Raw genomic sequence first — 13,219 nt, 5'->3', positions numbered from 1 at the left:
GTACCCATTGCCATGGAGTTGATTCTGACTCATAGCGGCCCTACAGGACAAAGTAGAACTGCCCCACAGGGTTTCCAAGGAGCACCTGGTGGATTCGAACTGCTGACCTTTTGGTTAGCAGCCATAGCACTTAACCACTACGCCACCAGGGTTTCCAAATTATACTGTGGATCATTCAAATGGAGAAATCAGGACTTGGCAAAAATTTGCCCTGATAGATCTCACGTCCCCATTTCTACAGTTTTGTTTAGATCTAAAACCACTGCCTCTGGAACTCAAGTACAGGTCTCCCCTCTCAGGGTCTTCCAGGAACAGAAAGGGCCTTAACACTGCAGGAGTCATCGGGGGACTGCTCAGCTTCCTTGGCCTTGCTGCTACTGCTGCTCTGCTGTACCACTTCAGGACCCGAATGAAATCAGGTGGGTGTCTACATCTTACTCTCTGATGTTGTGACTTTTGCCATTGCTATAATAATTTGGAGTTGTGTATACACCCTATAAAGCTCAATTATTCCCTTTTTAAGTACTAGGCTCTCAGTTCTACTCACTGCCACTCTGCAGGCAATAGTGACAAAAAAAGTAAAACAAACTTCTCAATGAAGATATAATCTCATGTGTTTAATGCGAGAGAAATCAAGCAGTAGAGTTTTGTTTCCATGTAAAAGTTAGAAAGTTAAATGTTTATTGTTCTACCTCCATCTCAGTCTACTGAAAACAACAAAAAGGATGAAAAATAGAGAAAAGCCCTCCATTTTAAACAAAAATAGATAATAGCCTTAGATGCAAACCATAACTCTGAAGAATGCCAGTCAAATGTAGTGAAATTTGGATAGAATCAAGAACACTGAGAATGAAATTTAAATTTCAATGTCCGATTGTTCGTTGCTGGTATATAGAATACAACTGATCTTTTGTATATTGATCTTGTATCCTGCAACCTTGCTAAACTTCATTTATTAGTTTGGGCAGTTATTTTGTACATTCCATCAGTTTTTCTACATAGATAATCGTGTAATCTGTGAATCAAGACAGTTTTACTCCTTTTTTCCAATCTGTAGTCCTTTTATTTCTTTCTCTCTCTCTCTTTTTTTTTTTTTTTACCTTGTTGTATTGGCTAGAACCTCCTATACAATGATGAATAGAAATGGCGAGAGCAGACATCCTTGTCTTGTTCCTGATCTTTGGGGGAAAGTAATCAGTCTTTCATCATTGAGTATGATGCTGTTGTTGTTAACAGACACCTTGACTCATGGTGACCCCATGCACAACGCAACAAAATGCTGTCTGGTCCTGTGCCATTCCCATGATCAGTTGCAGATGAAATTGCTGTGATTCATAGGGTTTTTATTGGCTAATTTTCAGAAGTAGATCACCAAGCCTTTCTTTCTAGTCCATTTTAGTCTGGAAGCTCTACCGAAACCTGTTCAGCATTATAGCAGCATGCAAGCCTCCACTGACAGACGGGTGGTAGCTGCGGATGAGGTGCACTGGCCAGGGATCAAACCTGGGTCTCCTGCATGGAAGGCAAGATGTCTACCACTGAACCACGAACACCCACCTAAGAAAGATGTTAGCTGCGAGTTTTTCACAGATGCTCTTTATCAGGCTGAGGAAGTCCCTACTACACCTTCTCCTCACTTATTGACATGGTTAGTTTCCAAAGACCAGGTCGTTATGTGAAATTGGCATTATGCAAAAAAGAAGGATGACAATATCAATTCACAAATGGAGGATGACTACATCATTTCATAACTGCCACATTACATCATTATATAACTGCCAAATTACATCATTTCATAATTGCCAAACCATTGAGAATCATTGCCCTGCCAAGCTGACACATAACCTTAACCATCACAGCCATTGTTACTCTTGCCTCACACCCTGGCATTCATTACTGCCAGACCTGCATCGGTTAACGTGCAAAATAGTTGGAAAATTTTTTCATTGTTGTCAGAAGTGCAAAATAGTGGATAAAGACATAGTCAATAAATGAGGAGAAGGTGTATTCCTAATTTGATGAGACTTTTTCTAGGAAGGACTGTTTGTCAAATGCTTTCTTCTACATTGATTGACATGATCATATATATGGTCTTTTTGACTATTGACATGGTGAATTTTGAATATTGAGCCAGCCATGCATTTCTGAGGTAAATCCTCATTGGTCATGATTGTTGAGTTTAATTTGCTAAGTTTTTTTTTATCACTATTATTCAAAAAGTTTTTTTTTTTTTTTTACTGTGCTTCAAGTGAAAGTTTACAGTTCACATTAGTTTCTCATACAAAAATTTATACACACATAGTTATGTGACCCTAGTTGCTCTCCCTGTAATGTGACAGCGCATTCCTCGTTTCCATTCGGGAATTCCTGTGTCCATTCAGCCAGCTCCTGTTCCTTTCTGCGTTCTCATCTTACCTCCACACAGGAGCTGCCCTTTTAGTCTGACGTATCTACTTGAGCAAAGAAGCGCACTCTTCACAAGTATCATTTTATGTCTCATACTCCAGTCTAATCTTTGCCTGAAATGTTGGCTTTGGGAATGGTTTTAATTTTGGGCTAATGGAGAGTTCAGGAGCCATGTCTTCTTGGCTCCCTCCAGTCTCAGTCAGAACATTAAGTTTGGTCTTTTTACTAGAATTTGAGTTCGCACCCCATTTTTCTCCCTCTCCGTCAGGGACTCTCTTTTGTGCTCCCTGTCAGAGCAGTTATTGGTGATAGCTGAGCACCATCTAGTACTTCTGGTCTCAGGCTGATGGACTCTCTGGTTTACGTGGCCCTTTCTATCTCTTGGGCTCATGTTTTCCTTGTGTCTTTGGTGTTCTTCATTCTCCTTTGCTCCAGGTGGATTGGGACCAATTGATGCATCTTAGATGGCTCCTTGCTAGCTTTAAAGACCCCAGAAACCACTCACCGAAGTGGGATGCAGAACATTTTCTTAATAAACTTTGTTATGCCAGTTGACCTAGGAGTCCCCTGAAACCATGGTCCTCAGACTCCCGCCCCTGCTACTCTGTCCCTCGAAGCGTTTGGTTGTATTCAGGAAACTTCTTAGCTTTTGGTTTAGTTCAGTTGTGCTGACTTCCCCTGTGTTGTGTGTTGTCCTTCCTCTCACCTAAGATAATTCTTGTCTACTATCTAGTTAGTGAATACCCCTCTCCCTCCCTCTCCACCCTTGCAACCATCAGAGAATGGTTTCTGCTGTGTTTAAACCTTTTCTTGTGTTCTTATAATAGTGGTCTCATACAATATTTGTCCCTTTGCTAACTTTTTGACTAATTTCACTCAGCATAATGCTTTCCGGCTTCATCCACGTTATGAGATGTTTCGTGGATTCATCCTTGTTCTTTATCATTGCATAGTATTCCATTGTGTGAATATACCATAATTTATTCATCCATTCTTCTGTTGATGGACACCTTAATTATTTCCATCTTTTTGCTATTGTGAACTGTGCTGCAGTGAACATGGGTGTGCATACATCTATTTGTGTGACAGCTCTTATTTCTCTAGGATATACTCCAAGGAATGGGATTGCTGAATCATACACTACTTCCATTTCTAGGTTTTCAGGGAAGCACCAAATCGATTTCCAAAGTGGTTGTACCACTTTACATTGCCACCAGCAGTGTGTAAGTGTTCCAGTCTCTCCACAACCTCTTCAACATATATTATTTTGTGTTTTTTGGATTAATGCTAACCTTGTTGGGGTGAGATGGTATCTCATTGTAGGTTTGATTTGCATTTCTCTAATGGCTAATGATTGTGAGCATTTCCTCATGTATCTGTCAACTGCCTGAATGTCTTCTTTGGTGAAGTGTCTGTTCATATCCTTTGCCCATTTTTTAATTGGGTTATTTGTCTTTTTGTTGTTGAGTTTTTGCAGTAACATGTAGATTTGAGAGATCGGATGCTGACCGGAAATGTCACAGCTAAAAACTTTTTCCCAGTTGTAGGTAACCTTTTTACTCTTTTGGTGAAGTCTTTGGATGAGCATAGGTGTTTGATTTTTAGGAGCTCCCAGTTATCTAGTTTCTCTTCTGGTGTTCGTGCATCATTAGTAATGTTTTGTATACTGTTTATGCCATGTATTAGGGCTCCTAACATTGTCCCTATTTTTTCTTTCATCATCTTTATCATTTTAGATTTTCTATTTAGGTCTTTGATCCATTTCAAGTTTGTTTTTTGCATGGTGTGAGGAGGTATGGGTCTTGTGTCATTTTTTTGCAGATGGATATCCAGTTATGCCAGCACCATTTGTTAAATACACTGTCTTTTCCTCAATTAATGGACTTTTGTCAAATATCGGCTGCTCATAGACGGATGAATTTATGTCTCGATTCTCAGTTCCATTTCACTGGTCTATGTCTGCTGTTGTACCAGTACCAGGCTGTTTTGACTACCGTGGCAGTATAATAGGTTCTAAAATCAGGTAGAGTGAGGCCTCCCACTTTGTTCTTCTTCTTTAGTAATGCTTTACTTATCGGGGGACTCTTCCCTTTCCATATGAAGTTGGTAATTTGTTTCTCCATCTCCTTAAAAAATGTCATTGAAATTTGGATAGAGATTGCATTGTATCTGTGGATTGCTTTGAGTAGAACTGACATTTTCACAATGTTGAGCTTTCCTATACATGAGCAAGGTGTTTTTCCGCTCATGTAGGTCTCCTGGTTTCTTGCAGTAGTGTTTTGTAGTGTTCTTTGTATAGGTCTTTTACATCTTCGTTAGGTTTATTCTTAAGTATTTTATCTCCTTGGGGGCTATTGCAAATGGTATTGGTTTGGTGATTTCCTCTTTGAAGTTCTCTTTGTTGGTGTAGAGGCAACCAACTGATTTTTGTATGTTTGTCTTGTATCCTGATACTTTGCTGAAGTCTTCTATTGGTTCCAGTCGTTTTCTTGTGGATTCTTTTGTGTTTTCTGTGTATATGATCATATCATCTGCAAACAGAGAAGCTTTTACTTCTTCCTTACCAATTTGGATGCCCTTTATTTCTTTTTATAGCTGAATTGTGTTGGCTAGGACCTCCAGCACAACGTTGAATATGAGTGGTGATAAAGGGCATCCTTGTCTGTTTCCCATTCTTAAGGGCAATGCATTCAGACTCTCTCCATTTAGGATGATGGTGGCTGTTGGCTTTGTAGAAAAAAAAAAAAAAATTTTTTTTTTTTCTAGAAATGCCCTTTATTACGCTGAGGAATTTCCCTTCTACTCCTGTTTTGCTGAGAACTTTTTTTAATCATGAATGGGTGTTGGACTTTGTCAAATGCCTTTTCTGCATCAATTGATCAGATCATGTGGTTCTTGTCTTTTGTTTTATTTATGTGATGGATTACGTTGATTGTTTTTCTAATGTTGAACCATTTCTGCATACCTGGTATGAACGCTACTTGGTCATGGTGAATTATTTTTTTGATATGTTGTTGAATTCTCTTGGCTAGAATTTTGTTGAGAATTTTTGCATCTATGTTCTTGAGGGATACCCAAACCAAAAAAACCAAACCCACTGCCATCGAGTCAATTCTGACTCATAGTGACCCTACAGGACAGAGTAGAACTGCCTCATAGAGTTTCCAAGGAGCGCCTGGTGGATTCAAATTGCCGACCTCTTGGGTAGCAGCCGTAGCACTTAACCACTACACCACCAGGGTTTCCATGAGGGCTACAGGTCTGTAATTTTCTGTTTTTTGTGGTATCTTTTCCTGGTTTATTTATCAGGGTTATACTGGCTTTACAGAATGAGGTTGGGAGTATTCCTTTATTTTCTATGCTCTGAAATACCTTTAGTAGTAGTGGTGTTAACTCTTATCTGAAAGTTTGGTAGAATTCTTCAGTAAAGCTGTAAGGGCCAGGGCTTTTTTTGGGGGGTGGGGGGGAGTTTTTTAATTATCTTTCCAATCTCTTCTTTTGTTTTAAGTTTATTTAGTTGTTCTACCTCCATTTGTGTTAGTTTAGGTAGGTAGTGTGTTTCTAGAAATTTGTCCATGTCCTCTAGGTTTTCAAATTTGTTGGAGTACAATTTTTCATAGTATTCTGTTATGATTGTTTTAATTTCAGTTGGGTCTGTTGTGATATCACCTGTCTTATTTCTTATTTGGGTTTTCTTTTGTCAATTTGCCAAGCGTTTATTGGTTTTGTTGATCTTTTCAAAGAACCAGCTTTTGGTCTTGTTAACTCTTTCAGTTATTTTTCTCTTCTGTATTTCATTTAGTTCTGCTCTAATTTTTATTATTTGCTTTCTCCTAGTGCCCAAGAGCTTCTTTTGCTGCTCTCTTTCTTTTTGTTTGAGTTGTAGGATTATTGTTTTATTTTGGCCCTTTCTTCTTTTTGGATGTGTGCATTTATTGCTATAAATTGACCTCTGAGCACTGCTTTTGCTGTGTTCTAAAGGTTCTGGTAGGATGTGTTTTCATTCTCATTTGATTTTGTAAATTTTTTTTTTTATTCTGTCCTTTATTTCTTCTATAATCCAGTAGTTTTTGACCAAGGTGTTGTTCAATTTCCATGTGCTTGATTTTTATTTTCTTGCTTTTTCTGTTAATAATTTTTACTTTTATGACATAGATATTTATTACAGTCATGTCCTCCTGGTGCATTGACCCTTTAATCTATAATATAGTGTCCTTCCTTATCTTTTGTGGTGGATTTTACTTTAAAGTCTATTTTGTCAGAGATTAATATTGCCACTTCTGCATTTTTTTGAATTGTTCTTTGCTTGATTTATTTTTCTTCCATCCTTTGAGTTTTAGTTTGTTTGTGTCTTTCAGTCTAAGATATGTCTCTTGTAGGCAGCATGTAGACAGACTTCTTTTAAATCCATTTTGCCACTCTCTGTCTCTTTATTAGTGCATTTAGTCCATTTACATCCAGCATAGTTATTGATAGGTATAAGTTTAGTTCTCTCATTTTGTGTGTGTGTGTGTGTGTGTTGTTGACAGTTTCTTTGTTCCACTTAATTTTATGTGCTGAGTCATTTTTCTTTATGTATTTTTTTCTTCTTTTTCATTGTTGTTGATTTTGTATTTGCTGAGTGTTTATGTTTTTCTTTTAACATGCAGTATTGTTAATTTCCTTTGTGGTTACCTGTATATTTACCCCTATTTTTCTATGTTTAAACTAATTTTTTATTTCTTTGTAATGCCTTGACTTCCTCTCCATATGAAAGGTCTATGACTACATTTTTAGTCCCTCTTTTTTTTTTAAGTTGTCACCTTTTACGTATTGATGTCTCTGTTTCCTCATTTTCTGTGTTTTAGCTTTGGTTTATCTTTGTGATTTCCCTATCTGGTTTGATATCTGGTTGGTCTGTCGTGTGTTCTAGTCTTGGGTTGTTACCTCTTGTTATTGATTTTCTAACTGAGGTACTCCCTTTAGTACTTCTTGTAATTTTAGTTTCGTTTTTACAAATTCCCTGAACTTTTGTTTATCTGGAAATGCCCTAATTTCGCCATCATATTTGACAGAGAGTTTTGCTGGATATATAATTCTTCACTCTTTTTTTTTTTCTTCAAGACTTTATATGTGTCATCCCATTGCCTTCTTGCCTGCACAGTTTCTGCTGAGTAGTCACAGTTTAGTCTTGTTGACTCTCCTTTTTAGGTAACTTTTTGTTTATACCTAGCTGCTCTTAAAATTGGAAACCCTGGTGGCATAGTGGTTAAGTGGTATGGCTGCTAATCAAAAGGTTAGCGGTTTGAATCCAGTAGGCAGTCTTTGGAAATACTATGGGGCAGTTCTACTGTGTGCTATAGGGTTGCTATGAGTCGGAATCGACTGAACGGCAACTGGTTTGGGTTTGGCTTTTTGGCTTTTAAAATTCTCTCTTTATCTTTGGTTTTGGCAAGTTCGATTATAAAATGCCTTGATGACTTTCTGTTGGGGTCTACCTTGTGTGGGGTTCAATGAGCTTCTTGGATAGATATCTTCTCTTTCATGATATCAGGGAAGTTTTCTGCCAACAATTCTTTCTGTATTTTTTCTTATCCTCCCCAGTTCTGGTACTCCACTCACTCATAGGTTATTCCTCTTGGTAGAGTCCCAAATAATTCTTAGGATTTCTTCATTTTTTTTTAATTCTTTTATCTGATTTTTCCTCAAATAAGTTTGTGTCAAGTGCTTTATCTTCAGTCTCACTAATTCTGACTTCCATTGTCTCAATTCTGTTCTTATGTCTTCCTACACACTCTAGGGAACAGGGACACTCAAGGACAGCTGTCAGTTCCCTGCTTTCTATTTCTTTCTATGTCTAATTCTGAAATTTTAGTGTTAATCTTTTGGATTTATGTTTGCTCTTTCTCTATGGATTCTTGCAGCCTTTTAAATTTGTCATTACGCTCTTGTATAACCTTAAGTTCCTCTGTTGCTTTGTCTGTGTGTTCCTTGGCTTGTTCAGTGGTTTTCCTGATCTCCTTCCTCATCTCTTGAAGAGTTCTTTACATTAATATTTTGTATTCCATTTCTGAAAATTTCAGGAATTTATCTTCTTCCAGAAGATTTCTTGAATCTTTGTTTTGGGATCTTGCTGAAGCCATCACTGTCTGCCTCTTTGTGTCATTTGATATTGACTGTTTTCTCTGAACCATTGATAAGTTATTATATTTATTTTATGTTTGCTTCCTGTGTCCTAGATCCTTGCTTTGTTTTGTTTTGATATGCCCACATAGGCTGCTCATGTGAGCTAGTCTGATTATTGGTGACTTTGAGGCTCTAATATCCTGTCACCAGGTGATTAGAGCTGTTACTAGGTATGTGAGCCCAGGAGTTCATTTACTTTTCATGTATAGATTCAGCTCAGGTGTCCAGGTAGTCAGTCATGAAGTGTGTGATGTAGGTTCTCACCTACAGTACTAGACAGGCAGGGGTGATTGGTGTAGGCACAGGTATCTGACTGTACTAGGTGGTCACATACTGAGCAAGGCAGGGGGCTGACAGCTGTCCCTCAGTGTCCCTGTCCCCTAGAGTGTATAGGTGGGTGGGTTTTTTTGCTGGATGGTGGGCACCCAGTGCTGTTGGCTGTAAGGTCTAGGAGGTACCACTTATTCTTGTGTGGTGGGTGACTTGGTGGTATGGGTGGAGCCATCAGTCCTCAGGCCCTTGATGTGGGTAGGTGAGTTCCGTGGTTAATAGGCAGAGCAGTGTCAAACATCACAAACCTGCCACAGCTGTGGAAATAGGCCCTCACAAGTCTATGCAGGAGTGAAAGGCATTCAAAATTCATGGAACCCTTATGCCTGTGCCTAAGCAAAGGAGCTGTGCCTGCCCTGAGTTCCCAGCTTAGGGGAGCTGGCAGATTGTTTTTTCCTGTTTGTTATTTTGTTCCATCTCCAAGGCTGGGAGAATGGCTCAGAGCACACAATGGATCAACGGATCCTACTTCTGGCCCAGGGCACGTGGCAATTTCTGAAGCTGGCTCAAGACCCAGTACAGAGTGAGGAGGAGACACAAAAATGGGAGAGAAGTTTTTACCAAAGGAGTATTTTTCGGTCTGTGTGGTAGGTTAGACACATGTACTTATCTTTTGCTGACTGAGGGTCACTTTTCATTGTTTCTGGAGGCTTGAGTAAACTCTCCTTTGCTCAGTCCCTCCTGGTGTGGAAAACACATCCCGAGTGCCTCTGCTTGCCTTGCTGCAAATGCCAGCTCATCCATCCTGCACAGTGCAGGTTCCTGCCAGGTCAGGTCTGGCAACTCCTTGCTGCTTCTGAACTGTCTCTGCCTCCTCTTGCCGCTCAGTGCAATTCCTCAACTTTGCCTTTGATATTCAGGGCTCCTAGATTGTCATGTATAACTGATTTGCTTGTTTTTTGGGGTCTGTTTTGTAAGAGGGACCACAGGAAGCGTCTGACTACTCTGTCATCTTGGCCCTACTTCTCAATTTGCTAAAATAATTTTAAGAATTTTTGCACCTATGTTCATGAGGGATATTGGTTAGTAGCTTCCTTTTCTTGTCATGCCTCCTTCTGTCTTGGTTTCAAGGTAATGCCCATGTAGTTACCACTTCCAGTGTTCTTCATTCCTTTATATATACCCATATTTCTATCTGGTATTGTTTCCTTTCTGCCTGAAATACTTCTTTTGACATTTTTTGTAGTATGAGTCTGCTGGTCAAGTCTTCTCTATCCTTACTGACTTTTTGCCTACTTGATCTATCAGTTATTGAGAGAGGTGTATTGAAATCATCAACTATAATTATGAATTTGTGCATTTCTTCTTGCAAATCTGTCAGGTTTTGCTTCATATATTTTGAATCTCTGTTACTAGGTGCATGAATGTTTATAATTGCAATGTCTTTTTGATAAATTGACCACTTTATCACTATGAAATGACCTTCTTTATCCTGGTAATATTCTCTACTCTGGAATATTATTTGTCTGATATTAATGTATTAACGTAATTACTGTTAGCATGATTTTTTCCATCCTTGTACTTTGAACCAATGTGTACCTTAAATTTAAAGTATTTCTTATAAATAGCAAATGGCTAATTCTTGCTTTTTTATCCAATATGACAGTTTCTTCTTTTAAATAAAGTGTTTAGACCATTTACATTGATATGGTTATTGATATGATTAGGTTTAAGTCTATTATTTTGCCATCTGTTTTATATTTGTCCCATTGTTCTTTGTTCTCTTTCTCCTCTTTTTCTATTTTCTTTTGGATCAGTTGAGTATTTTTTTTTTTTAATGATTCCCTTTAATTTCCATTGTTGGATTATTAGCTATAACTCTTGGTTCTGTTATTTTAGTGGTTGCTTTAAGGTTTATATCGTTTACACCTTTAACTTATCACAGTCTACATTCAAGTGATATTACATCACTCTACATATAGTATATGAATTTTACCATAGTGTACTTTTTTCCCCTTCCAACTACCTTGAAATTATTTTGTTAACAATCGATTATCTTTTAAAGTGATTTAAATATAAAAAATTCTTATATATTTACCCATGTAGTTACCATTTCCAGTGTTCTTTATTCCTTTTTGTATATCCATATTTTTAGCTAGTATCATTTTCTTTCTGCCCAGCGAACTTTTTTTTAACATTTCTTGTAGCACAAGTCTGTTGGTAAGGAATCCTTTCAGTTTTTGTATGTTTGTTAAAGTCTTTATTTTGCATTCATTTGTGAAAGACACTTTTACTGGTACTCTGTGTTGACAGCCCGCCCCCCTTCCTACTGCCCCCACCCTGCCCACTTGGGTACTTTAAAGATGTTGCTCCAATGTCTTCTCGTGTGCCTTGTTGCCAACAAGAAATCTGCCATCATCTCTGTTTGTTCTTTTGTAACTGCTTTTGTTTCTCTCTATTTTTGCACGGTCAGGAACGTTTCAATGTATGGACTTTTTAATTCAGTATTTTGTGTGATCGAGAAATGTCAAGAATTTATATTTTGGAATTATTAATCCTTTACTTTCTGTCTGCTCCTTCCTGTAGTGTAACATGGCATCCCCTTTTCTAGCATACCAAATGCTTTTTTCTTCCCTTTCTCAGGGCTCATGGTGAAAATCAAGCAAATAAACAAATTAACATTTGGACTTCAGTTTGATGAAAAACCTTACATATTTGCTTTAATTATGCTGAACAAGCATTGTTCTCTTACCCCTCTTTTCAAGCCACCAACCTTCCCTTTCTTGGCAAGAAAAGTGTGGTTAAGAGCTCAGCTGCTAACCAACAGGTCGGCAGTTCAAATCTACCAGCTGCTTCTTGGAAACCCTGTGGGGACAGTTCTACTGTGTCCTATAAGGTTGCTATAAGTCGGAATTGACTCCACTGCAAAGGGTTTTTTTTTTTTTTTAATAGTACTTAGTGTTTTCTTAAATAATATTACATATAAAATTGTGTCTCTGTGTGTGATTTTTTAAAGAACATAAAGAGAATAAGAGCACCAACCCCAGTAGAACTTATAAAATCCGTCATTCATTTAGAGTCTATTGTATGCAATTTTATAGTTTGCCTAATTCTCTTAATTATTCCTTAAGCTCAGTTCAGTTCAGTCAAACCAATATTATTATCACCATATTAGAGATAAGGAAACAGAGGCTTGGGGAAGTTTAGTAACTTCTCCAAGTCTACATAGCTATGAAGAGTCAGGGTTAGATCTTAACTGGGGTCTCTCTAACTTTCAAGTGCATACTCTCTCCAGTATACCTTGGTGACTTGTAGAGGTTTGGTTACACCTTGTACATTAAAAATTACTTCTCTGTATCGTGGTTCATCTGGGATGTCATTTACTAATCCATAACTCATAGTAGAAGTGGAGATATTAGAACTTTAGTGATGAAGTTGATAATGTTTTAAAAACAGACTGATTAGACAATGCAACACCAAACAACACCAGGGAAGGAAGATCACTGATGATCATTTTACATGATTCATGTGAATATGACCCCAGGTGGTTCACTCCTCCAAATATGTCCTTCTAAGGGAATCATTTTATTAAAAACAAAGTAAGGTCAACTGAGGAATTCTGACAGCCCACCAAGAAGAGAATCTCTACCTTTCTCTTCTCAAAATCTTGTCCATTTTCTCCCCTTACAGCAAAGTCTCCCTTCTCATTATTGATGAATCTTCTCTGAAAGGAGCACAACTCTTCCAAATTATTCTACACATAAAGAGCTTTGCACCTTAGCTTGAGTGTATCCTACAATTTAACAAAATGAGCAGTAAATTTATTGACTCTGTAGTTGAATTGCCTGGGTTAAAATTTCAGTAATGTAACTTTTTCTTTCTATAGATGTTTTAATTTATTATACACATATTAAGTACACAGGTAAAAAAAATCAATAACTTGCCAACCACTTGACATTAGGTGAGCAAATTAAACTCTCCATGCCCCAGTTTCTACATATATATATTGGTCATAATAATAGTATCTACCTTTAGGTACTATGAGACAATCTGAGCACAGTGCCTGGCACACAAGCCTTCACTGAATATTGCTATTAGTATACATAGCCACTCCCTGGGTCTCAGTTTTGTCTTTTACACATGAAGAGACAGACCAGCACCAGATGCATCCTGGGAATTATCTAACCCACTCACAAATGAGAACATTGGTTGTTGATTGATGTGGATATCAATATCTCTGAGGAGAGAGCTTTACCTTAGAAGGCCTGGTCGCTGAGGATAGCATTTGCAGTCATCATTTAGTCATTTTTCATGGGAGGCATGACTGAGTGTGTTTACTTTGGGCAGTAACTTGTTTTCTCTAAACCTAGTGAGACAG

At 37.9% G+C, this 13,219-nt stretch overlaps 1 protein-coding gene across 7 annotated transcripts in view; it reads left to right on the top strand.

Moving 5' to 3' along the window:
• The window catches only part of FCRL3 (Fc receptor like 3), a 52,309-nt gene that overhangs the window by 22,418 nt on the left and 16,672 nt on the right, over positions 1 to 13,219 (top strand). For all 7 annotated transcript variants that reach the window (XM_064283021.1, XM_064283022.1, XM_064283019.1 and 4 more), the window contains one exon: positions 300 to 419. In XM_064283021.1, coding sequence (XP_064139091.1) covers positions 300 to 419 — 120 coding nt within the window. The remainder of the gene's footprint in view (positions 1 to 299; positions 420 to 13,219) is intronic.

This window comes from Loxodonta africana, chromosome 3, assembly GCF_030014295.1.
Source record: "Loxodonta africana isolate mLoxAfr1 chromosome 3, mLoxAfr1.hap2, whole genome shotgun sequence".
In the NCBI taxonomy this organism is placed as follows: domain Eukaryota; kingdom Metazoa; phylum Chordata; class Mammalia; order Proboscidea; family Elephantidae; genus Loxodonta; species Loxodonta africana.
The sequence above is the reverse complement of the archived record's forward strand: the minus strand, read 5'-3'. Positions and strand labels throughout refer to the sequence as shown.